Below are 26752 nucleotides of genomic sequence, written 5' to 3'. Positions count from 1 at the left end.
CATATATAAAAGCATAATTATAAGGCTACGAAAACCAAACGAATTTTATTTTATAGCGATTATACACTCATATAAACATATTAATGGGTAGAATATTCAGATTCAGATTCAGATTGACAATAAACCATGCCAAATATTACACACTGGCCCTTTAAACTGATATTGATTATTTCAGGTAGCTAAAATTCATTGTGCTGAGGCCCTGTCTGCGGCAGTTCATTGTTTAGCTTCTGTGCTGGTAGATTTGTTTTATCAAAGATGCTAGCAAAGCAATAAAGTGCATAAAATAAGCACAGCAGAAACGTCAGATTGGTCGGACCACAATGTTTAACTATATACCTAAATTAGGGCTGTCTTAGTTACATGCTCTGTGATTAATTCATCTAAATTAATTGCATACATAATTTCTGCTGTGAAAATATTTAGATAATTTCAATTCAAATGAATTTTGGCAGATGTGTCGTAATAAAGCTGCTGGATTTTGGATACAGTTGTCCCCCTGTCCTCTATCACCGAAACTGGTCTGCAATCCATGTTGCAAGGGAGTGAGTGAGTCGGTCACAGGTCGACTTACTCAGTTTGCACCTGAACGCCTTGAGTTTGGCTTGAAGAGGCTGGCTGCTAGCACTATCATCAGAGGGAGCAACTGCTGAGTCAACTGCGACACCTAGTGGTTAATTTGGTATACTTGTCCTGTCCTTAATATTAAACCAGTTTGAAAATTTTACACTGCAACTGCAACTGTTTGACAACATTAACCACTATTAGTTAGCAGCTTGAATATTGTCAAACAGTCATATATGTTGGGCTGCCTCCAACTAAGAATATTACTAGTTGACCAATAGTCGGCATTTAGGGCCATTAGTCGACTAGTCACCTGCATGTTTACGATATTAATGTAATGATTAAGTTATATATTTTAGGCGGGGCAACACAATGGTTTGAGTTGAAGGTGTGAGAAAGAATAGTATCAGTAACATTGTTAACACTGTGCTACATTACAGAGAAATACAAAACCGTACTAATGAACCTTCATTAATATAGGCCTATATTTTATCTACAAGTGCACGTCACACACTGAGCGAGCCGCCTGTTAATGACGCTGTGGGCTAATGGGCATGTAGCTACTTCCATGTTTCAGATGATACGTCATGTTTGTAGTCGACCAATGAAGATGAGTTTACATATCACCTTGGGTTCGTCCTTCACCTTCTCAAAATGATCCCACACTTTGGATTTCCTGCCCGACATGTTATTAACTAGCCTGTGGAATAACCGCAGGTACCAGCCCTGGAGATTAACCTGACTCCTGTCTGACTGCTGAGCGTGGACACTTCCTGTGTCTGTCCTTTCAAATTAAATTCACACATGGTCCAGTCATATAGGTTTGGATTTATTTTGACAAGGCGCACTGCGCCTAAGTGACCAATGAAATCTTGCTGACTAATGGCATGTGGTCGACTATCAGGGAGCAGCCCTACATATATGTCACTGGCAAACGACCTGTTCTGTCATTTAGGTATGAGGACGTGTTGGTTTTCTCCCAGCCTTTTTTCCTGTGTTGTGACTCTCATTTTCGCTCTATCCGCAGGAGGCCTCGACTTCTCCCTTTCTCTCTAAAACTCCATCTGTCTTCATCTTTTTTTTTCTGCATCACCCCGCACCACTCTCATCCCTAATAACCCCTCCCAAAATCCCTTTCTCTTTCTCTCTCAATATTTCCCTTTCTGACTGGCAGCCAAAAACCAGCACGCAGCTTAAATAAATGATACTGCATTTTTAAAACCTACACAGCCCTCGATCCCTGCGTGCAAGACACACTCACTCCTCGCAGAAATCAACAAGGAAATGGGGGTTGCATGAGACCACAGTTTAGAGGGCTGACATTTCCTCTCTGTCTTGGATTAGGAGCAGTTTGTCGTTGCAACATTTATGAAGGATTAAATGAATGAAACATGTAGAAGCTGTAATCAGAGATTCTCAGTCAAAGTTGAGAGATTTCACTAAAAATCACGAATGAGAGCATCATGGTGGCACCAGAGGAAAAGTCAGGATCATGAAAGTCAGTAGGATTCATCCTCTGGGGAACATGAACGTGGCCACACAAATTCATAGCAACCAATCCAATAGTTGTTGCGATATTTGACTGAGCTGACGGCAAACAGACCAAAATCGCCACCCACAGAGCCATGTGACTGTCATGACTGTATGCATGCACAACATCAACATGCACATGCACACGGTATAGCCAATATACTCTCCACAAACTTACAAATCTTACTTCCTCTGCCGTGACATCATGGTGAACTCTGTATCCGGTGCCGTTGTCACGTGGGTCGTGACCTTTGCCTTGACCTTTGCCCTGGGCGTGGTTGGTGTAGTAGCGGACAAATTGGGAGCGGCGGACCAGCAGGTGAAGCAGGAAGCAGAGCATCTCCATGCTGATGGAGACGAGGAAGAAGATGAGCGTGTTCCTCCTCTCGTCTGGGATCAGCAGCTTGGTGAAGATGCGCGACAGGGAGATGATCACACCTGCTGTACCTGAGAGGAAGTACCAAGAGAACAGGAAGCAGGTGAAGGAAGATGATAGCAGGGAACGGGATATGTGTGCACAATTCTTTGAATGTGTGTGCGCACTTACTCTCTCCAGTCATCACCCCCTGCGTGTACCTCTTGGGCAGCATCCCCATGTAACCATAGAAACTGGACTGCTGCACTGGGGAGGGAAGAGGAAGTGTTTATCAGTGCAAACAGTCTGTAACACTCTCTAACAACACAATTTATTTAAAGGCACAACTTCCTGGACCTTCGAGCGTCACTTGGGAGAAGCCTCTCTGACCTCGGGACCTCCGCTAATTAAACTGTTACTACTGTTGGCTGAAAGGCTGAAGGCTCTGTGTTCACACTCACAGCGACTACGAGGAAACTGGCTCAGTGTATGAAAGTCATTAGCAGCAGCTGAAGACTGTTGCTTGTTCATTTGACAGCTATGATTGAGCACCACAGTTTTGCATTGCTCTGTATTTGGGATTTTTCCACTGGATTTTGGATCATTGCAGAAAATCAGCTCTGTGGCAAACAAGAGTTTATTATACATACATATTTTGTTCAGCAGGATAATCTTCATAAATGAATACCACTTTTATGATCTTTGAAGCGTAAATGCAATCGCCAGAAGTAAAAAGCTCAAGTTAGGCTATAAACAAACTCCACCATGGCTGCATGACTTACAGATGCCCTCACAGGACAGCTTTAAAGTTGTGTTCAGCTTGATGATGCTCTGTAGTCTAATTTAGCCTCTTGTTAGCAGTTGCCTTTTTTAAGACACATAAAATTCACATGTATGTACTGACCAGTGGTGGCTGCTGGTCTTTCAAACTCACTTTAAGTTTACATCATAAAATCTGTCATAATTGTAGCGAGGCAGTAACTTATAAAAGGAACATTTAATTGAAGCAGTTTTTCAACCACACGCATGCCATAGAACCACAGCAACACACACCTCAAAGATTTTCAGATGGGTTTAAACACCTGAACTGTGTCTACACCACCAGAACTGATTTTCTCTCAAAATAAGTTTCCCTGAAAGGAGCAGCACATTAACACCGGCCCAGGTAACAAACAGTGTTATATAGCAACATTCTCTGAACATTCTCAAATATAACTGAAACACACATTTATTATATGAATTCTGCCCTCCACTCCTTTTGCAGAAAATGGTCTGTGACCCTGTCATACCAACTGCACACACACAACACAACTATAGCTTTGTGATTCAATGAACAAACGAACTAACTAATGACACTAAACAGGGTACAAACTCAATAACGCAACGCTTATGTCTTTATTTTCAGTGTGTGTTGTGTGTGTACTGTACAAACGGTGAAAATGAGCTATATCATTTATATATATGTAAATTCTTATTTTAATGTAAATTCAATAGTGCATATTTGACCATTTCTTCTATGAAATTTTAGGGGAAGTTCAGCCTCCCTTGTTGTCTCAGAGCAATCGCCCCTGGTACTGACGTATTTTATGCTAGAGAACAAAATGTGAAAATCTCCTAAACTTGTGTTAACATCAGACCTTATTTCAGGCATCAAACCAAGAACCCAGTAAAAAAAAACACTGACTTCGGGAGGAGGGAACCAGGAGGGTTAAAATGCAAACTCATTTCCAGGTTTTGGGACTCATTCCTGCACCACTCAATGGCAAAGGAATCTAGTGCCTATTTTTAGCGGGTTTTCAGATGTTTAAAGAATTGCATATATGCACTAATTTTGGTGGGAAAAAAAAGATGTATAAAATGGGAACAATAAAGCATAAATATAACCTCTGTCTTGTCAAAGTAAGCTGAGCAGCAAAACAAAGTTACAGTATGTTAGAATGAAATAAGGGTCTGATCTTTCTTTCTTATCATACTTATAACATTGGGATGAAATAACTTTTAGTATTTTTTAGTACATACATTTAGTACTTTTAGTACGATGCACTCAAATAGCAGCCATAGTCTGCATACTGCTACTGTTTAAGTTACATGTCCACGGTGTGTTAAACTCATTGTGTCTGTCATTTATTTTCTGCTTACAGCAAAAGATGCAGCGGCAACACAAGGAATAAAGCGTAAATGCAACCACCAGAGGGAAAAGCTAACGTTAGGCTATAAACAAACTACACCGCAGTTGTATGACTTCAGCATCACCACCACAACGAGGCTGCAAAGCCATGTTTTATTTGGTGTGATGATGTTCTGTAGCCTCATTTAGCCACTTGTTAGTAACCGCCTTTTTTAAGACAGAAAAGCTTCAAAATTTCATGAGTGCTGCTAGGTGAGCTAGCAGTAGATGCACGCTTCCCTCTGCACTGTGACACAGTCAGCAGGTGTAGAAAAAAATAGTTCCTACATGAAACTGCTCACAACAAGGTCGGTGGATTATCTTGAGTAACCAGGTCATGATTTCTGTAAAGAGACATTGCTGTTGAGTTTTTCAAACATATTTTTGGCGCTTTGAGCACCACAAGCTGAGTATCATCTAGCTCCATTATATTGGAAAGAAGGCAGACATCTGTACGGCCGATATCTCCAACACTCAGCAACTCCCATTGAAACAATCTCCATTAATAAATAGCACTACAGGTGAGATATATTTCTGATTTGGGGTGAACTGAATCCTTTTTTCTTCTTAACCAATGAAGGAAGCAAAGATGATTATTATTAGTACCTGTACATCCGAAGGCCACCACTCCAACTGACACCAGGTTGATGATATAAGCCTGCCTGGTGGTGAACTTGCCCAGCCACACATCAAACACACTGACAAAGACCAGCGGCCCGAGAGCTAAGATGTAACCTGCAGAGAAAGAGACAGTCAGACAGACGGACAAGTGAGGAGAAGCCACTGAAGCAGGTCACGCTGCGATCGCATGACTGAGCGCACATTTGACAGGGCAGACGCTCGAGCCGTATCGCTTCCATCTGAAGTCCAATCCCGAGTTTATTAACTCTAGGGACGAGCTCTTCGGCAGACAACACACTTCAAAAGACATTTCCTCAAGGATGCAAGCAGAGCTATTTTAAGCTACAGAGGGTACGGTGGTGAAACCACGCTCTTACATGTGCCGCATGTGTAATGATTTGAAAATTCTCCTAAGGGGGACATACATTTTTAAAGAACATTTTTTCATATGGAGTAGGCTGAACAGCTTTAATATTTGCAAAGACGTGTAACAGCATTAAAACCCAGCATTTCAATTTATGATTTGGGGCCACATTTATATCTCTAAAGTATCAGGCTTCAGTCTTTAACCTGCTTCCTGTATCTGACTGGTCACTTTTAACAGCATAGTAGTTTTGCTTTAAAAATGTTTTGAACAAACTGAAGATGATGCAAGATTTTGAAGTGATGCAAAGAAAAACAAAACAGTAAAATACCCACACTCTTTAAAGACAGACCCTCGTGAGTTTGAACTTTTTTTTTTTCTTTTTTTTTTACACATTTTAAGAATAAAACCCACAGGAAAATTACAACAGAGTGTATTTTTCTCTTTCTCTTTATACCGTCTTCCCCATTTCTGCTCTGCGTACTCGGCTCTGATAAGCTTTGAGCTTCCCAGAGGGTCATTAATAAATGAGTAACAGCAGAAGTTCCCATAATCAGAAATTTTTCACACTTAAAGCTCTGTCTGTGAGCGGGCTCCTGCGTGACTTACCCACAGTGATTCTGGTGTGCATGCTGAGTCTCTCCACCAGCACGTTGTTGAGGATGACGGCCAGCAGAGCCACCAGGATGTACGTCAGACTCATGTCGAATACTATGGACGTCCCTGCAACACACACAAACACTCACATGACTCCTGGGACTTTGATATGATTATCTTTTCTCCAGGGGACACATGCATAAACAGTGTGTACACACAAAAACCATGTATACACCTTTACCCGCACATAAACTGGTATTTATAAAGGGAGACCAGACCAGACCAGATACACACATAGTTTTAGCTGAGACAGCTGCTGATGAAATGATAAAGAGGAGATTAAATACAAGTTGAGAGACTGGTAACCTTGTTTCAGGTTGTTTGCCAATTTCACAGATTATTTTTGCAGGCTGTACAGCCCTCTGTAAAATGTCAGTCAAAGGCATTTTTAGAAACTTGATTTTAAATTATTTATGAGTGATGAGCCCATCTTTATCTTTATTGACATTCTGCCTGTAAGTGTTTAATTTGATCCTGTGAAGCACTTTGTTAACTTAACTGGCACTGGACGTCAGTATGACATCAGAAAGATGGCAGACAGGAGTTCAATTTTATGAATTTTGCACATCCAATGTCACAACTTTAATTCAACCAAATGGCAACGTCTAACAATGCTGGTGACCAGCTGGGAAGTCTGTTTGAACATGAGTGCTATGAATGAATCATTGCACATCCTTCTGACGTTCAGTAATAATAACGATTGACATGTTACGGTTTGCAGAAATGTGATGAGTTAGTGGTACAGGCGCTACAAATATCAATAGCCGTGCATAATGACAGCTGCTCTGGCACTGTTGGAGAACTGTGCAGATGCAACACAGGGAAATTGCACTTCCTTTTGTGTATTTTTCATTGACCGGTCTAATGAGTGATGGAGGTTTCCTGATATCAGACGGATCTGTCAGCTCATTACGCTGTGTTTCTATTTTCAGTCTGACATGGCGTCCACTCTAACCGATTTCCATGGGAGAGGGGGATTCAGTTTTCCCTAACCACTTCCCTCGTCTAAAACCCTTGGGGGAAAAAATTGACTTTCATGGTCCTGGTAGGGAAGGGGCTGCGAAGTGGTAGACCTTGAACTGCTTCTCCCCTTCTCCCGTCTGAAATTCAGAAAATGGTACGGCCTCTGGGGTGCTGGTACTCTTACTCTGACCCACGGAGGGCCGTCCCCAGCTGACGTGCACCAGAAAGGGGGGATGCAGTCACCTCCCACTGCTTTGCTCCTTCTCTGGTCCAAAAACTTTGAGTCTATGAGAGACCCAAGTATGTGCCTGAACCACACGTCATTGTGATGATCAGCCATGCCACCGTATCTGTTTTGCTGAGGTTTTAAGAGTGGACTGGACTGAAATAAAACAAAGTTCGATATCGTGTGATATTGAGAAGACATGTCGATTTAGAAAAGCCTCAATAGCAGCATCTATCTTATCTTTAGCACTTGGCATTGTTGTTATTACTCCTCATTCATTCTGGTGCACCTCTTGGTGCTCATTGGCTGTATTTTATTTTAACCGAGGAACCATTGTTCAACTCAGCGGAGAGGTGATTAAAAGGTCTGGACCCAGGAAATGGTGGCGGGGCACAGGTATCGATATGCAAACGCAGGTTTAAAGGTGTTCCTCTGTCCATTTATGGCAAACTGTGGGAGTGGAAATGAGGCTTGGGCATGTGCACCCAGTGGTACAATAATCTAGATTCATAAAACAGAGTCAGGTGTAGGCACGGCCTTATAAACCTGACAGAAAGAATGTGTATGCATATAGTTTTGGTCATGAATCCACACAGAGGTTTATGCATCTGGCCCCTGGGGAGTCTGTAAAATTCATGCATTCTCTGTAGGTGCAGTTCATGCATATTTATACCTTCAAACTTGTGGTGCAGGTAGTCCACATCAGTGATGAAACTGTTGTAGGGAAGCAGGAAACCCACGCCAGCCAATAGCATTGCAAAGTAGATGCCATGGTAACGGTCGTCAGGGATCGGCTCCTCAAAGTCTGAGCGGGAAGGAAGGAGTCAAGGGTTAGAGAATTAAAAGAGTATGAAATCACACTCCAACAGCAGGGATAAAAATGACTTCAAAACATCTGAATTAGGTCTCGAGCCAACGCACTCGATCTTCATTAAAGCTAATCAGGATGAATGAAGCCGCGGCAGCAGCAGTAACGCCTCCGCTCCACTGATGGAGCAGCTAATGCAGCAGAGGACCTCGATCCTCCAGTGCTGCTGAGAGATTGATCAGAGGAAGTGCTGATCATGGACGAGCTGCCGAGTAGTTTCAGCTAAGAACTGGACTTTTGTGTTTTGCAGCTGATTCAGTTTCATGGTTAAAGTGTGATGTGCAGGTTCTTTATATAACTGCTCATAATCCCTTCCTAATCCTGTGAGCCTCCTATTAACTGCTCCAAACCCTTTCTGAGCATTTGCATTTTACAGCTCACTACAGGGGGTAAAAACATGAATCTGAGACTATTTATTTCCCTTCTTATTTTTTATGTAACTTGTTATTATGGCATCTAGGACCTGCATTAAGCTCCTCGGTGATCTACATTATTTTCTCAGAAATAAATGCCTGTGTCAATAATATAGGCAATTCAAAGTAAACAGCTTCTGGAAGCATTTCCATTTCTGCTGCTCTGTTGGGTTTGTTGTTTCTGGGGTAAAATAAAACCCCTTGCATCAACTGTGCAGTTTGAACGAGCAGTGAGCATCACCATGACTGCACAGACAGAAGAAAAGATCCCTGCCTGCAGAAACTCAAACCTCATTAACAGAAAATCCAATGAAGAAGACACCGCGGCACTGCCCACACTGTGTGACTGACATTTCAGTGGAAGTCTTTTATGGTGGATTTACCCTTTCCAGCATTCATATTTAGGCATTGTATGAAAATGATTTAAGTGGTGAAGGACGGACTTTGTAAAAAAAACAATATCCTCTCTCTTTGAGCTCTAAGAAAAAATAGCAGCACCCAACACAATAGTATAGATGCTTTTACAGCTAAGCCTGATTTATGGTCCTGCGGCGTACCTACGACGTACCTACGTTGTTGCCGTGACGCCGTCATGAACCCTTCGAACTTCTCCGTCACTCCATTTCGTCGCGGTGCAATTCACCGCCAGAGCGGTAGGAGGCTGCGTTCCTTTCCTGAATGGTTATCGTCGTCTCTAGTTGATTCTTTGTTTAGCTTCCGGCTTTTCCGGTCACAGAGAAATGAACGCGGAGCACGGACAGACGGCTCCGTCCGTATCCGTATCCGTATTGAACGTTGAGCATAAATGGGCCTTAATACTGCAACATCTACATCGCAACAGAAGATGTTTAAAGATGGCGGGGATGGCGCAATCTGGAAATACGGAACCGGAAATGCGTTGCTACCAAGCAAACCAATCACAGCCCTCTCGGTCTGCGCTGGGTCTGCATCGCCTCGACGTGTAGTTAAATTTTTTATTATTTTTTTTTTTTAAAGATTATTTTTTGAGGCTTTTTGCCTTTAATGAACAGGACAGAGTGAAATGGGGTGAGAGAGAGAGTGGGGGTTGACATGCAGCAAAGGGTTGCAAGCCGGAGTCGTAGCTGCGACCGCTGCAACGAGGCATCGCCTCTATACATGGGGTGCCGGCACTATCCACTACGCTACCGACGCCCCTGTGTAGTTACATTTTTGGGGAGGTGCACGTCAGGCTACGCCAGGTGCTACGGCGAGCCTTCTGCGTAGCCACGTACCCTACGACGTAGCGACGTCATTGATTTAACACAGGACCATAAATCAGGCTTTAGTAAACAGTATGACAGTTTTGGTGGGTGGGGCTTAGCTGGAGGCAAAACAATTCTCCACAAACCTTAGATAGCGCTTAGCTAGCATGTTCTGTTGGCTTGTTTTATACAGTGGACGTATACAGTGGACGTATACGTATACGTTAGTGTAGAGCGTCAGACTGAATTTACGATTGCACCATGTCAGGTCACTCACTCTCCGGGACCGTCAGTGTTATTTGAATAAGTAAACACTGAAGCTAACGTTAGCTAATGCGCTAAAAAGTTAGCATTCCAGAGAAATCTAATATTCCTCTTAATACCTCCCCAGTTTCTGATGAGGTGGACATCTCTTAATACCTCCCCAGTTTCTGATGAGGTGGACATGATAACCCTTAATACACATAACATTATTCCTCCATCCAACAGGAAATACTTTTTCCCTAACCTGATATGAAGTGTGTGCTGCACATGTGAGCATTTTTGATGTTCGCCTCTCGTCCAGTCCTTTGGTCTTATCACATTTAACCATAATTGTCTTCATTTTTGTTGACGGGCAGTGGCAGCTGGTTTTGAGCCATGACTCCTATTCTGGCTCCCAATAACACAACAAGACAAACACATTTTAAGACTCCTATGTAGCCTACAGCCCTGTAGTTCAGAGGCAGGTTTTGCCTTCAGCTAAAAAGGGTCTATTTCAACCCTAATATCTAAAACTTCTAATGTGCAGCACCAACTTACACATGAATAAAACCCTGGCACAGAGACAGAACTGTTGTCCTCGGCATATGAAACATGCTGCCTTTTTCTAACTGTTTATGTAACTATAACACAAAGGAAGGCTGAAATAAAATATAAATAATAAAATACCCTCTCCTGCTCTTGCTTCAGCCAAAAGAAAAATTACACCACCCTCCCATTTTCTGACCCCTTCTCACCCCCTGATAACTTTCCTACAGTTCCTTAGTAGAACCACAGATTGTAGAGTAGGTGCAGGACTGTGATGACAGGCTAAAATTAATTCAGTCTTTGAGTCTTTTCCAAACCTCTCTCTATTTTTCTCTTTAAGGGAAAAGGCAGACTGCTTACTCTTGTATTCTGCTGGCTGTACACTGGCTGAGATATGGAGACTGACAGCTGCAGGGGAAAGAGAGAGAAGAGAGAGTGGTTGCTGATAATCTCGGCCCCTCACTGTGTATCCTTGGTCATTTGTGATCTGATTAATGTGCCCTTTATGCAACCTGAGTAACCAGGCAACACAGCAATTTTCTGTTAACAGACGTGCATCCTGTTTTGACAAACACTTTTTTTTACACTGTACTCTGTCTGTGTCACTGCTTTTATTCCCTCATCCTGCACAATCATCTACAAAACACATGCACACACACGTTTTACATTCAGTTCAGTCTTACAGAACGCAAAGATCAAAAAATATGCCAACAAGGTGACTTGTTCTCAGCGCAGTTTGGAGTATTTTTAAAAGGGAGCTGAAATTTAAATTCTCCTCACTTTTAATGTGAGGTTTTATAATGATGCTGCAGCTGTTGTGCATAATTTCTCATCAGAGGATAAAACCTTTCTTGGAGGTATTTGTGGAAACAGTGGCTTCAAACCTCCAGGTGACTGACTGACATTTGAGCGTGGGTGTTGCTTGGAGACGCACTGACAACGACAAGATGTTTTTTCTCCTTCTTCAACAAGCATACAGAGCGTCATTTATGTGTCATGTTGTTTGTTCATTAGCCAACCCTGTCTACTCAAGATGAGCTAGCTAGGCTAACGAGTCTCTACCTGGAAAGTGGAACCTAGTTAGCTTAGCATGCTAATGTTAGCACTGTCTATACACTACACATGTAACTTCAACACCTGTTGAGTCATTGGCAGCTCCTGCACTGTGTTCGTTGTGCATTATACAAAAGATGGGGGGTTAGCTAGTGTTGGCTATCTCTTTTTTATGGGTACAAAATAAGTGGCAATGTCTGGGGCTGAAAAATTAAGCTAAAAACTGCAGTTCATCTAATGACTACTTAAGGCTGGCTCCAGAAGCCAGTCAGTCCTAATAAACCTCCATGTTTACAACAGAAATAAACATGTTTACAGTCTGGCACCTCTGTCAATAAAAGTGTGCTCAACTTCCCCATGGATTTACTTCGTGAAAGAAACATCTGTAAATCATTGGATATTTTTTTTACAGTCACAAACCCCAAGAAATGACTCGTTTCACTATCAGGATTCGATCGATTCAGTCCGATAACATTTCAGAAGTTTAGAAGAGACGCAAGATTAAATCTTTTTATCCACATTGAAGTTAGGGTGTAACCAGAAGGTAGCCACTTGGCCACCAGAGTCTGTAGTGTGCTTGCTTTGTGGGTCCAATCCAATTTTAATTTAATTGACAAAAACTATGGCGGAAACGACTTTTCTTCCATGACAAAAATGAGACAATGATGAGCTAATAATAGATCTTGATAATAAAAACGAAGTACAAATCTGCTTCATTTTTGTTAACGAGACAAGACGTGGTGGACTATCGGACACTGAAAGCCGAGAACAGCCGTGCTTGCAATTATCTTCAAATGCCGGAGGAATGACAGGCTGGTTAACTCCAGTAAATAGTCTGCACCAGGATGTTTCAGTAGCCAGCAAAAACACTCACACCGGATCAGTGCCAGCTGTTGGTGTGAGTTGTGAGCTGTAATTTAGCAGTAAATAATCAGCCGTGTGTGTCTGACTGTGGATGGTGGAGCTGCTGAATGGTTTTGTGGAGTTTGCTAGTTGCAGTGGTGGCTGTTAGCAGCTAGCTCTGCTTGTTCGCCACTGAATGGCAGTGGAGCAAGCAGCCACTGGCCGCCAGGCAGCTGATCTCTGCAGGACTCCACTCAGTCTGGGCTGTCTTAGGATGGTTTATAGGTTGATGGTGTTTGACAGGCAGGTAGGAGGCTCAGTTATCTGTGAGTGTAGCTGTGCTGTAAGTTAACAGTCTGAACTCAGATCAGTTTTCTCTGACAAAGTTTAGTTTTAATCACCGACTCTGTGAGAGGACACGAGGTTAAACCTCCAGACTAACATGTTGCAGATGAAGAAAGAATTCAAGCTTTAATTAAGTTGTTTTTCTGCTTTTTAACAGTCAGATGGATAAGTCAGAGTTTACAATGAGCCTGGAGACAAATCCTAGTTGCCTCAGATTAGTTATTTGTGGTGTCAAAGTTTTTGAGAGCATAAATAGAGAGACGTTGAGCTTTTCAAATGACGATGAGTAAGTGTGTGCTCGTAAATCAGCTCTTAAACCTGTCAAACACTGCTGGAGAAATGACAGTTTGGAAGTGTACATAAATTATTTGTAGTTGTAGGGAAAAAAAATGTCTAAAAGAAATTTTTATACAACCTGTCACCTTGATTAGAATTTCTGATACATGAATCAGCCTCACTGGATTAGTTTAAAGATAAAAAATCACATATAGAAAACATATCGTGACTAAAACTAGACTAAAACTATGAAGAGTTTTCGTTTCAAGACTACGTCTAAATCTAAAATAGCTGTCAAAATTAACACTGGTCCAATGGTGTAATTTTACGCCTGGGAAGTCAAACTTTGGCTTCATGCACCACTGAGCAACTTTCACAGGCATGAAGGGGGCCCCACCTCCAGCACTGTATCCAGTTCTCTTTATACATCAATGACCGTCACTGATAAAGCTATCTCCCATCTTCCTTTTTTGTTTCTAAGGAAATAAAAGCTATATATTTTGCAAACATGCAAATCAGGGTTTTCTTTGAAAATAGAAAAACGGCGATGTCAAACTATCGAGGGACTCTGGCAGTGAATGTGAATAATATCACTGCACATATGTTCATGATATTCCATCCACCTCCTGTATAGATACATACAGGGTATGATGCAAACATATTTTGTGCTGCTCAGCATATTGTGAGACAGAGCTGTGAAAATCGATCGGATTAATATCCAAACACTTTGTTTTTCCTGTTGTTTTGAAGCACAAGAAGGATGTTGGTGTGGTTTTCTTTTTTCACTTTGATAAATTGTTGTTGCTGATACATCGATCTCTTTCCTTGTTCCTTGTCTGTCTATTTATAAACCAGTACACACACACACACACACACACACACACACACACACACACACACACACACACAGATAGAACAGAAACTCCCTCACCGGGCTCGGACAGAGCCAGCACTCCTCGCTCCGGGGCGTCTTTACTGATCTCCTCCTCCTCCAGTTGGTACGAGTCGAAGCTGTAGCTCTGCACCACGCTGCTCTCTCTGCCCTCCCTCCACCCCTCCCTGCCTCCATCCCTCCATCCAGCTCTCCCTCCATCCCTCCACACATCTCTCTCCTCGGGCGTCTGGACCGGTGTGGGCCTGCGGCGCTCTGCTCCCACAGAGCCCATGTCTGCGCTTCAAGTATACACTCACACACACAAACACACACACTTAGCACTCCTCTTGACTCTACAGGCTACACACTCATGGGAGCGTGCATGTTAGACACAATCCCCAAGACACGCCCTGGAAGAGAGGCAGGAGACCTTCAGATGATGGAGGATCTGCAGGGCGAAACAACAGGAGACAGAAACAGAATTAAAATGTAAAAGAAGAGGCAGAGATGGAATAGAAAGAAAAAAACAATCTGTCAGCGCTGTGCTGAAAGTGACAAGAGTCAAGGTTAGACACTCCAAAGAAACTCAGTTTGCCGCTTGTGTTTGTGTGTGTCGATGTGTGAGACGCATATTAAATGAGAGTGACAAAGGATGCATAGGAGACAGACAAGGTGAGCGAAAATGCAGCTCTGCATTCAATAAACAGGCGCTGCGATATCTATTATTGTACAACAAGAAAAGACACTGACACAAAATGAATCAGTCTCAATTCTGATGATCAATTAAGCAGAAAATACCAAACCGTCACTGATTCAAGCCTCTCAGATTTGATAATTTGCTGTTTTTCTCTGTTTTATAACTTTGTGTTCTGAATATTTTGGGAGTTTTGACTGCAATTAAGACAAAACCAGCATCCTGAAGACGTCATTTTGGGGTTGGGGGGGGATTGTGACAGGCCTTTTTCCACTATCCTCTGACATTTTATGGACTAATTGATTGATGAATCAGTTAACTGAGAAAAAACAAATCAATCATCAGTCCATAATGAAGATAATTGTAGCTGCAGCTCTATATAAGTGGTCTGTTTCAGAATCAGAATCAGAATCAGAAATACTTTATTGATCCCCGAGGGGAAATTATTTATGTTACAGGTGCTCCTTGCAAGAGAGGAAAGATACGTGAAAATATAAGAAATTTAAACAATAGTATTTACAAATATATAGTTAAATAAATATATATATATACATATATATATTGTAAACTGAACAAGATTATTTACACAAACAGAATATATACAGTCAGGGTGAATGGGGTTATTGCACAAGTTAAATTAAATTATTGCAGTGTGTGAAAAAGTCTCAGGGCCACTCAGAGGGAGGAGTTGTACAGTTTGATGGCCACAGGCAGGAATGATTTCCTGTGGCGCTCAGTGGTACATCTTGGTGGTATGAGTCTCCCACTGAAAGTACTCTTGTGCCTGACCAGCACATGGTGGAGTGGGTGTGAGACATTGTCCAAGATAGTTCGTAGCTTAGACAGCATCCTCCTCTCTGACACCACCATCAGAGAGTCACACTCCATTCCCACAACGTCACTGGCCTTGCGGATCAGTTTGTTGAGTCTGTTGGCGTCCGCCACCCTCAGCCTGCTGCCCCAGCACACAACAGCATAGAGGATAGCACTGGCCACCACAGACTCATAGAAAATCCTGAGCATAGTCCGGCAGATGTTGAAGGACCTCAGTCGCCTCAGAAAATAGAGACGGCTCTGGCCCTTCCTGTAGAGAGCGTTAGTGTTCTTTGATGAAGAGGACAACAAACCAGAACAAATCGCTTGAAATAAATTGTCTGACATAAAGCGTCTTAATTAGCTAATGAATTCTGGGACATTCAAAGTGAAGTCACCAATTAAGATTAAAACACTGACAGGTGGAAAAGGGCTGCCGTTATTTATGACATTTATCCAGGGGCGTATCTTTGATTTGAGAGCTGGGGGGACACAATAAAAGGGGGCTCTGGGGTGAAATGTGCGATTTAAATATTAATTCCTGCACTGCTTCATAGATTAAGGGGCTTTTTTTTAGAGTATTTCAGAGCAGAATCAGCAGTTTAATTCATATTCTCTGGCGGAATCTGACGGCTGGACAAATAGTTGCGTATTAGAGTCGAAATAAAATTAAAAATGTCTTTAATCCCTTTTAAATGACATCCTCTGACATTTTTTGCAGCATTTCAACAGTATATGCCAAAAAAAATAAATGAATAAAAAATGTAAGTAAACTGCTTCTGCACAGCCAGTCTCAAGGATCAGGTGCTGGTCAGCCACAGGAACATCTCAGATAAAATCATAAACATAAACCACTGCACACTGAACTGAATATCTGTGATTTTATCAAGAGTGGACAATGCGTTTCGCTCGTGGCTTCTTGAGCGAACCCGGAGAAGCCACGGGCGAAACATGTTGTTCGCGCTTAATAAAATCACACCCATTCAGTTAAGTGTGCGGTGGTTTATGTTTATAAATAATAAATGTTTTTGATACAGCACCTGTCACAGAAATAATATTCACAAAGTATTATGAAACAATCAAACAATACATAAAAACAGAGGCGATATAACAGTTAAAACAAAGCAAAGAAGAAAGTAAAACACGGAGCAAATACAGGCCACTGAGGACCCAAACAGAAACACTAGGGAACAAGCATCTGACAATTTAGGTTAGGACAAAGGTCATTTTAAGAAGATGGGTCTACACCAGTCTCAACCATAATATCATGACATCCACCCATTGATCAATCTGCAACTTTTAGCTGCACAGAGCTAGCTAGCAACAGCATGGTACCTCTGTGTGTCTTTGTTTCCTCAAAATAACTGTGGTTACAGGCCGCAGACTAGAATTTATTCACTAATGGAAAGTGTTATCTGTGACAGATCCAGATTATGTGCAAGGAATTTTACCATTTTACAAAACATGGAGCATACGATGTGCTTCGTCGTCTGTCTCTCCCTGATGGAAATACTATCCTGTCGGTGTTACTACACGCCCACATTTCAACAATCAAACCTTTGTTTTCATTTTCAAAACAATGTGGCTGAGGTCTAATTCATTCATTCATTCATCTCTCCCTCGTCTTCCTGATCTAATGGTGGGGGAAGTGTGTGTGGAGCTAGCAGTCTGCTGTAGCTCTGCTAAACACAAACCCTGCCCACTTGTATCAGCCCAGTCAGTGTGAAGGATTTTATTTAAATCCCTCTTGTAACAACAGAGAACAGAAGGTAAAGATTCTGCATTACTGGGACTTAAAGGATAACTTCGGTATTTTTCAACCTGGGCCCTATTTCCCCATGTGTATGTGTGTGTATCATTCATAGGTACAACTCGTTCTAAAATTGGTTCAGTATTGAGGGAGGCAGATGCAGCCGGCAGCCACGAAACGAGCTAAAATGGTAACGGGGGCAAATGCGTCCCGTATAAGTTTGCGCATTAAAAGTGCTTTTTTTCGCCACTGACCGGTTCAGATCACCAGTGCTATCTCTGTAGATAGCATACTAAGCGTTTCCCTGACCCTTCACCTCCTCTGGGCTGTGACGTCATCTCGCGAGAGCTTTGCTTGTTGCCGGGAGAAAACAGAGGAGCCATGCTGAGCACCACTCAGAGTGGCGCTGGTTGTCTCGGAGTACAGCTGAGAGTTTTACTGCATCGATTGAAAACAATGGTTCGTGTTTGTGCTTATCCGAATTGCAAGAACAGGATGTCGCGCAACACCCCGTACAGCTTTCATAGGCTGCCTTTGTCGGACGGCGAGATGCTGAAGTTGTGGCTAGTTGTGCTACAAATGGATGCTAACACTCCTGTCCAGACACTGCGCCTTGCAGACCATCGGGTCTGCAGTGCTCACTTCTCCCAAGATGACTACTGCCAGCCGAAGAAGAGAAGACATCCAATCCCGAAACACCTCTTCCTCAAGAAAACGGCTGTCCCACGAGTAGAGAGAGCTACAGACACAGTGGAGGTAATGTTATATAAACAATGTTCGAAACGCTTAGTATGCTATCTACAGAGATAGCACTGGCAATCTGAACCGGTCAGTGGCGAAAAAAAGCACTTTTAATGCACAAACTTATACGGGACGCATTTGCCCCCGTTACCGTTTTAGCTCATTTCGCGGCTGCCGGCTGCATCTGCCTCCCTCAATACTGAACCAATTTTAGAACGAGTGGTACCTATGAATCATACGCACACATACACATGGGGAAATGGGGCCCAGGTTGAAAAATACCGAAGTTATCCTTTAAAGCACAGTTTGTGTGGTTGAAAGAATAATAAGGGTTTGAAAATAGGAGGGGAACAAATGGGATTTTGAAAAGTGGAAATTACATCTCTGCATTTTTAATCATGCACACTGGCTGCAAATTGTGATTACTTTCATGAACAACTAATCTGACAATTATTATTATAGTTTCTTGATTACTTGTTTCATTGTTTGGTCTGTGAAACATGAGAAAATGGAACAAGATGCACATCACGATTTCCTAAAGCCCAAGTTGATGCCTTTATACTGTTTGTTTTATCCAATCAACAGCCTGAAACCAAAAAGATATTCTATTTACAGTGATGACAAATACCTTATCGTTTAAAATAAAAATTCATTCATTCATAGAATGAGCCGTTTATATCTACACAGGGAGTGAGTTCTTGTCTATGGAGGCTGCCATGTTGCACTGCCATGTTCCTACAGTAGCCCAGAATGCACAAACCAGACACTGGCTCAAGGTAGGGCCTTTGCGTTTTTTTGCTGGTCACCGTGGTTAGAAGTTCTTTCATGAAGAGAGCATTACAAAAACACCTATTTTTTTTAAACAAATCACTGCTTAATTCAATGTATTTACCAGTTTAAGTCACAAGGTACATTTGTTCTGGAGAAGAAGAGACCTCTGCAGATAATCTGACTCTCTGTAAAAACCTCCTGAACGCCTGAATCTTAAAGTTATCAGAGAAAAAGGTGAGAAGCATTAGCAAGTGCTGGGCTAGGGGCCTGACCTCGACATGCTGAGCAGCATCAGAGAAGTGCAGATCTTTCTTTAACCTGAAACTGCTTTATTCAGTGTTATTACAGGCTTAAATCATCTGGTCACTTTGTTTTGGAGAGGAAGAGACCTCTGTGGATAATTCAGCTCCTGGTAAAAACATCCTGAACAATGACCACTGAAGGAAATCTAAGCAGACGAGGTTTCAGCTGGTTGCAATCTGCAGTCCTCACCTTGAGTTACCTCTAAATCCCCCTAAATCTTACACACTGGACCTTTAAATTTTCTGTTGATCAACTAGGCATCCAGCTTAATCATGCAACATCTTCACCCTCTATCCAACACAACTGATGGTGTCGGGCCTAATGCAAACACCTCTCATAAGGTCTTCCTAGCCGCTGAAGCGTGGCTCAATAACCTGCTTTCATTCACTGAGGGTCAACAGGGAGCTGCTATTGTTACAGGCTGGATCAATATAAATGACTATGTTCCATATGCAAACACTTAAAAGCATAGAAGCTCATCTACCTGCACACCTGTGTGGTTACACAAACACATCAGTACACGCACACAACCCAGCTCTGTCATCACCTGCTCACCTCTGATGCCCTGCATCACCAAATCAAGCCGCTTGCTCCTGGAAACTGCTTTTGTCTTTAGGGTGAGATCCTATTTTAAAACCCCGGCTGTCTGCAAAAGTGTCAGGATCTGATGATGTAAGAAGGTTATCATCTCTGTAATTTGGGCTCATCCTGGCCTCCGGTGCAGATGCAGCGGAACAGGGAGAGGGGTGATTGAATAGAAGCTGCCTCTCCTGGACGGTAAAGGCTTATTGAGAGCAGCGTGTGTGCTTGTTTTAAATCTAATAATGATGCCAATTCACTTGCGTCTCACACACACAGCCGCGTGCAGTGTGCGTTTGCAGACTTGAGGCGGCGCTCTCAGCCTTCCTCCATTAAATTAAAAGGCTCCAGCCTGCGACCATAATTGAATTGCAGTCTCATATAACGTTGCAGTTTCTATTGTTTACATGTATAATAAAAAATGAGCATCAGGAGTGAGTAAAAGCACTTCATATCACACCTGCAGCAGACAGCCTGGGGGGAGAATATCAGTGTTAAATGCGTTTAACTACAAATCAATTAAGCTCACGTGTTTTGCTTGTTAGGCTCCTATAGAGGCGCGTGTGAACATGAAAAATTGTAATAAATCAAAGGCAAAAACACGACGGCTAAGCAGTGGAGGACACACACACACACACACACACACACACACACACACACACACACACACACACACACAAATGCTCTCTCAGTTATTCCGCTTCTTCTTTTTCCCAAATCATCATTAAAACGATGCCAATCAAGTCCAACAAGGTTTAAATGTCGCTTTTAAATCCATCCTGGTGTTTGTGTGCGCGCTTTCTGCCTCAAAGGAAAAACAAAAACACACAAACAACAGGTTATTAATGGCCCCTTTACCTCCGGTGTCTCCCCTCTCGCTGCCCTGGTTCGTGCCCGCTCCCCGCGGCTTTCACAGCAGCAGGAGCGGAGTCCTTTTCCTGCGGGATCCTCGAGGTGCCGGCCGGACCTTGTCCCCCTCCTCAGCCCGTCTCCATCAGACAGAAGGGAAGCCCCCGGTGCCGTCCTGTGTGCGCTCCTAACGCACCATCCAGCAGCAGCAGAGAAAACGAAGCGTGGATGGATGGATGAGGAGAGCGGAGGGGGGGAGGAGGAGAGAAGAGGAGGAGGGGGTGAGGGAGGAGGAGGAGGAGGAGGAGGAGGGGGGGATGTTGCCTCTGGCTGTTCATCTTTTGCAATCAGTCTTTTCAAACGCGCTATTAGAGAGGAGGATGAAACCATCCAGATGCATGTTTAATAACTTTTTCTCTTCCTCCAGAAAACACTTTGCATACCGTTTCAGGCGTGCTGTAAATTATTAAGAGTGTTTTTGTACACACCACAGGAAGTAAACTGGGATTAAACACTGAATTTCAAGGGAGGAAAAAGACAAAATGCATGACATTTTTAAATATTTTATTATAACTTAACAGTGTTATAATGCAGCCTGTACACTACAGACAGAAATCCTCTCTTTACAGCAATATGTCAAATAAAAAACATTATAAATTTGTTCTTTCTTAATGTTTAATGTTTTTTCTTTCTTTCCTTTTTTTCCATTTTTCTCAATTTCTTCAGTTTTATTTGCCTTTATTGTCGTGGCGTGTGAAGAACGTGTGTTGCCAAAGCATATAGATAAGGAAAACACTGGAAATGAAAGGGGAAAGAACAATAGAGGGAAAGTCACATTCTCACACACACACACACACACACACACACACACACACTTATTGGCACTGAAGCTTGTGTGTGATTGACAGTTTTATCAGTTCAGTTCAATATGCTAATGCTTTATTATTGGCAGTGGCTCGGTCATATTGCACACCCCCACTGCTGCCATAGAGGAACGGAGCCAGATGGGAATTAGCTAAATGGTATAGCTGTCTTTTTTGGGGTGTGCAGTGGCCCAAAACAGACCCGGGATCTGTTGCTGAAGCTGCATTGCAGGGTGTGAGGTTGTGGGTTTAAATCCTGTCTTTAGCATCTCTGTCTTTGCACGACTTGTGAAAAGACACAGATGTTTTGACTCAGGAAAGTGTTGGCATTGGATGTTTTTCTACGTCTTATACAAATCATATCAGCGTTTCTAAACTGATGTAGTATTTGAGTTGACTTCATCAGGAGGTGGAGGGGATGGTTGATGGTGTGTCACTGAGGTGAGATGCCTGTCAGGTGCAGACCACTGTTTGAAATCAACAACCAGTCATTGCTGTGTCTTCCAGCGGCCAAACATACTTTATTTTTAGCGACCTGTCGCTGCATTTCCTGCTGGGATAGTGTCACAAAAAGCAGTTGTTCTTTACGGAGACATTACTGCATTTCCTGCTGTGATAATGCCATAAACAGCTGTTGTTTTGTACTATGACAATGCTGCATTTCTTGCCGGGATAGTGCCACATAAAAATGTTGTTGTTTTTTACTGAGACTTTGCTGCATTTCCTGCCAGGACAGTGCGACAAAAAGCAATTGGTTTCTACCCAGACATCACTGCATTTCCTGCCAGGATAGTGCCATGAAAAGAGGCCAAATTTTACTGAGACATCGCTCAGTTTCCTGCCAGGATAGAGCCACAGACATCATTGCGTTTTCTGCTGTGATAGTGCCATGAAAACCAATTGGTTTCTACCAAAACAATGCTGTATTTCCTGCCAGGATAGACCCAAAAAATACAAGTATTTTTTACTAAGACATCGCTGCATTTCCTGCTTGGCTAATGCCACAAGAAGCAATTGTTTTTTACTGAGACATTGCTGCATTTCCTGCCAGGATAGTGCCATGAAGAGCAGCCAAATTCTACCAAGACATCGCTCAGTTCCTGTCGGATAGTGCCACAAAAAGCTGTGTTTTTTACAGAGACATTGCTGCATTTCCAGCTAGGATTGTGCCACCAAAAGCGGGTATTTTAAGCCAAAATCTGATATTTTCCTAACAAAAACCAAGTGTTTTTTGTGCCTAAACCTAACCACATGTTAACCACAGTGCTGTAGAAACATAAAATTTCAACATATCTGCTGCATAAAAAATGTGATGCATTCATACAATGCCAACATTAATTCTGGTGAAAGACAAAGTTTAGGCCTATTTATAACCAGTATACTAATTTTTCTCCAAAGGCATTACAGCTTTGGAAAGACAACAGACACTTTACTGACTGTACTGGACCTCCCTGCTCCTGAGACCTCGATATGATTCTGCTTCTCAGTGTGGAACAGCTTCATTCTTCATTGTTGTTACCCTCACACTTCTATCTGCTGATACTTCGGGCTGAATTTTCTCTGGGTTTGTCAGATTTAGAACAAAAAGAGTTAGAGCAAATTGTGCTCCGACTGTTTTTAGCCCTGCTAGCGGCACGGCTCTTTGCTTCAGCCTTAAATATTTCAACAACGTTTGGATGGATTCATGTCCCCCCTGGATGAACTGTAATAACTTTGGTGTTCCTGACTTTTTATTTAACTCCATCTTTAGGTAGAAGTTTTAGAAAATAATTTGGTTTATGACCAAACACCTGCAAAACTGATGACAGTCCTCTTAGCTTCAGCTGAACTTTGTGTTTAGTGGTGATTAGCAAATTCACTGTCTTAGTTAGCATTAGCTCAACGACTGTGCTACAGTAGCATGGCAGCAACCTTTTAGTCTCATTTAGGGTTGATAAGATTTTAAAGTTCTCCTTTTTGTTTGTTCTTTGGGCTCAATCTTTATTTAGTAGTTGTGGAGATGTCACCACATAATGTAATTTAATGTGGAAGTACAACTTATCAACTGGCTAGCACGCTAACTAGCTAACGCTGTTTCCCCATCAACACCCAGATAACAACAAAGTAGCTACTCTTCACTTTAGAAAGGCTACCACAAGAAAACACGTTCCCTGCTTATATTAGTGTAGGGACTACAATGTGTAGCCTACGTTTAGATCGGTTCCCGTCTGCATCCAGGCAGGGAAAATGAAAGGCTTGCTAATGTTAGCGATGTAGCTAATGTAGCTAGCATGCTAGCTATGGCTGATCACTGACCGGTTCCTAGAAAAACATTTAAAAAAGTTTGCTCACTGATCGCATTTTGTTAAAAATAATATATCGAAATGAAAAATAAACATATATAATTATATCAAAAAGAAATATATAATGCATTTTGTGTATCCTTGAGCTCTAAAATGGTTTGAATGCATTTGGTTCCTCATAAAACATTTGCGAAGACATTTAAAAAAAAAATTTTGAATCCATCATTTTTTCCATCCATTTTCACCAGCTTACAGTGTTCTTCATACCCGTCTTTGTCGGTGCATTGCTGCACATCTTGGTGTGTTACCGGCACATATCAGTGTGTGAAACCATTGACAGGACTGTGTATCACGTCACAGGTGCATGAGATAAACAAACTTCAGCTAGTAAGGGTGAAAAATTCCACGGGAAACCTTTAAGTAAAGTTTTGTTGTGCTCACTGTGTGAACTATTGAAATTGGAATTGAATATGAACACTCACTCAGTTCACCTTTGGTCAAAATGAGGCCTACATACTCATGATATGTAAATTTTACAGTCAAATTATGCTCTATTTCCACAGTCTTTTCAGTTCCACATTGCTATCCAAGGAAATAAAAACCCAATCTACAGTGACGGTGACAAAAAGATATAAAACCGCAGCATTGAAAGCCAAAGAAATACTTAGAAATGCCAAGTGCATTGGAAGCAGCTCTGTCCGGACAATGAAACAACACTAATCTGCGATTTATCAAGCAAACTGTTCTTTATGAGCCACACAAACATATCGTGTGGCACAGCAGGCATTTTGACGCCAGTCCAGAAACACGTTCTTGAGATGAATTTAATCTGCGTGAAATCCTCTGGATCACGAGGGCGTTGTTTTCTGCTTGTCTGCTTGCTTATCTCTTTAGCTGGCTGTTTGTTTACCTGTCTGCCTCTCACTTTACCTGTCAGCGTGAGTTACATTGAGTTGCCGAATTTGTGTCTTTCTGCCTGTCGAGCTCTCCGTTTGGCCGCATGCCTGCCTTTCTCTCTGCCTGTCTGTCTGTCTGTGGCTTTGTCTTTCTCCCTGCTCAGCTTGTGGGAAGGCTTGCAGCTCTGGATTTATGCTGCGTGTTGAATAGTAATGGTTTGTCATGTTGTTTTAGCCCACAGCAATCTGTCCAGAAAGAATGAGTTAACGTTGGGATGTTGGTGTGTGTGTGTGTGTGTGTGTGTGTGTGTGTGTGTGTGTGTCCAGTAAATATTTTTCTCAGCAGCTCTGTTATGAATGTGTAAAAAGGTCAGGCCGTGTTACGCCTCCTTCACTCAAACAGAATTATTTTTTTGTACAACCAACACCCTGCGGGACTGTACTGACTCAAGTGTCAGTAACTCTGTGCAAGTGTGTGTGTTATGTGTGTGTGTGAGTGTGTGTGTGTGTGTGTGTGTGTGTGTGTGTGTGTGTGCGCTTCGTTTGAACCCTTTTATCAATGTGAATATTCTTGTGCATGTGTGTTTGGCTGCTGCTGTGTGTGTGCATTCATTAACACTGATTTATTGCATGTATATCCACTATTTACTCTAGCTAGCTTACAGAGTGTGTGTGTGTCTATTTACTCTAGCTAGCTTACAGAGTGTGTGTGTGTGTGTGTGTGTGTGTGTGTGTGTGTATCCCTCCATCCGCTCATCCATCCCTCCTTCCTGGCTGGTAAAGATGCTGAGCCTCAACAGTGTCTATATTTAGCTGCTGGTTCAATCAATGACGGCAGAGCCACAGCGCCATGACTCTGCATACTGATAGTACTACCGCCTATCGCCACCTCCGCTCACCTCTGGAGAAAGAGATAAAGAAAGCCGGAGAGAGGCGGGGAAATGGGCAAATTAAAGAAATGATGATGAGAAAATGAGCGCAAAGCCACTAGAAGAAAAAAAACGACAGTCAGACGTGGCCTTAATCCAATCACACAGTTAGAGGAAGAAAGGAGAGAGTGAGAGAAATAGGCACCAGGAGGAAGAAAAGGAGGTAATGATGTGCGAGGCAGGCAGGTGAAGAAGAGGAGGGATGAAAGGAAAGAGACAGGTGTAAACGCAGAGGCAGAGGGATCGGGGGATGAGGACAGATGGAGACAGAGAGAAGGGGTGATGAAGATACAGGGACAGAAGGGATGAAGACACGCACAGAAAGTAAAATAGAGAGTAAAAAAAGCTGCAGCGTCTGAGGAAAGAGGCGAAATGAGTTCCTTAGAGATGAAGAGACCGAGGGAAGAGAGGAGGAAAGAGATTCCAGGGGAGGAAAAAAGGAGAAAGAGAGTTCACACAAGAGCAAGTAGAGAAAGCTGAAACAGACTGCAGGGTTTTTCTGTAGTGAAAGAGCAGAGTGTACTCTGTCGGTGTGCGATGTAGCCGAGCGGATTTGGAGGAAATGAAAGCAAAGAGGCACACAGAGGAGGAGGGAACAGGTACATCGAGGAGGAAGAGTCAGAGAGAGACAGACTGAGACTCTACTGAGATGTGACAGAGAGAGATATTTCATCTGACATGCAGTGGAGCACTGTGGACTGCAGGGAGGTCAGGATAGAGTCACTGCTCGCCGGTGTTACACCAAATTCTGTGACCTGTCAGAGTCTGTGACCTGATTGGGAATCCAGCCAAACTATTCCATAGCATATAAGGACTATTTCAAAATGTTGGGAAGTACTCTTACTTGCTTTCGTACCAAGAGAGAGATTCATTTCCATAGATATAGAAACATAGTTGCCTCATTGGCATTGGCAATCATAACGTAGCATCAGGCCGGCTCAGACCAGGGTCCAACAACAACACAGCTGTGCTCCATTGACTCTAATGCAGTCGTGTCAGATTTCCTTCATTTTCAGGCTGGTTTTGTGGATTTGGAGCTAAATGTTGTGTCTGGGGCACGTCGTGTATTAATGATACTCGTTACCTGGAGAGGTTGGAAAAAGATATACGTTTCTTCCCTGTTCCAAAACCAAAATCAAACCCTGAAAAGT

General features: G+C 42.5%; 1 protein-coding gene and 1 long non-coding RNA gene across 5 annotated transcripts in view; one reads left to right on the top strand and one right to left on the bottom strand.

Moving 5' to 3' along the window:
- The window catches only part of slc29a4a (solute carrier family 29 member 4a), a 31375-nt gene extending 10557 nt beyond the window's left edge, over positions 1–20818 (bottom strand). Inside the window, exons 1-8 of one of the 4 annotated variants that reach the window (XM_050069748.1) lie at positions 20641–20818; positions 14189–14579; positions 11101–11148; positions 8121–8252; positions 6211–6324; positions 5223–5351; positions 2642–2716; positions 2273–2541 (exon numbers count right to left, since the gene is read on the bottom strand). In XM_050069748.1, the coding sequence (XP_049925705.1) occupies positions 2273–2541; positions 2642–2716; positions 5223–5351; positions 6211–6324; positions 8121–8252; positions 11101–11148; positions 14189–14423 (1002 nt within the window). In that variant the 5' untranslated portion in view covers positions 14424–14579; positions 20641–20818. The remainder of the gene's footprint in view (positions 1–2272; positions 2542–2641; positions 2717–5222; positions 5352–6210; positions 6325–8120; positions 8253–11100; positions 11149–14188; positions 14580–20640) is intronic. The other 3 variants (XM_050069749.1, XM_050069750.1, XM_050069751.1) reach the window with 3 other exon arrangements.
- LOC126405816 (uncharacterized) overlaps positions 1–26752 on the top strand; it is a 55743-nt gene that overhangs the window by 19158 nt on the left and 9833 nt on the right. The window lies entirely within an intron of this gene.

This window comes from Epinephelus moara, chromosome 18, assembly GCF_006386435.1.
Source record: "Epinephelus moara isolate mb chromosome 18, YSFRI_EMoa_1.0, whole genome shotgun sequence".
NCBI lineage: Eukaryota > Metazoa > Chordata > Actinopteri > Perciformes > Serranidae > Epinephelus > Epinephelus moara.
Note: the sequence above shows the minus strand (reverse complement) of the source record. Positions and strands in the feature narration are given on the sequence as shown.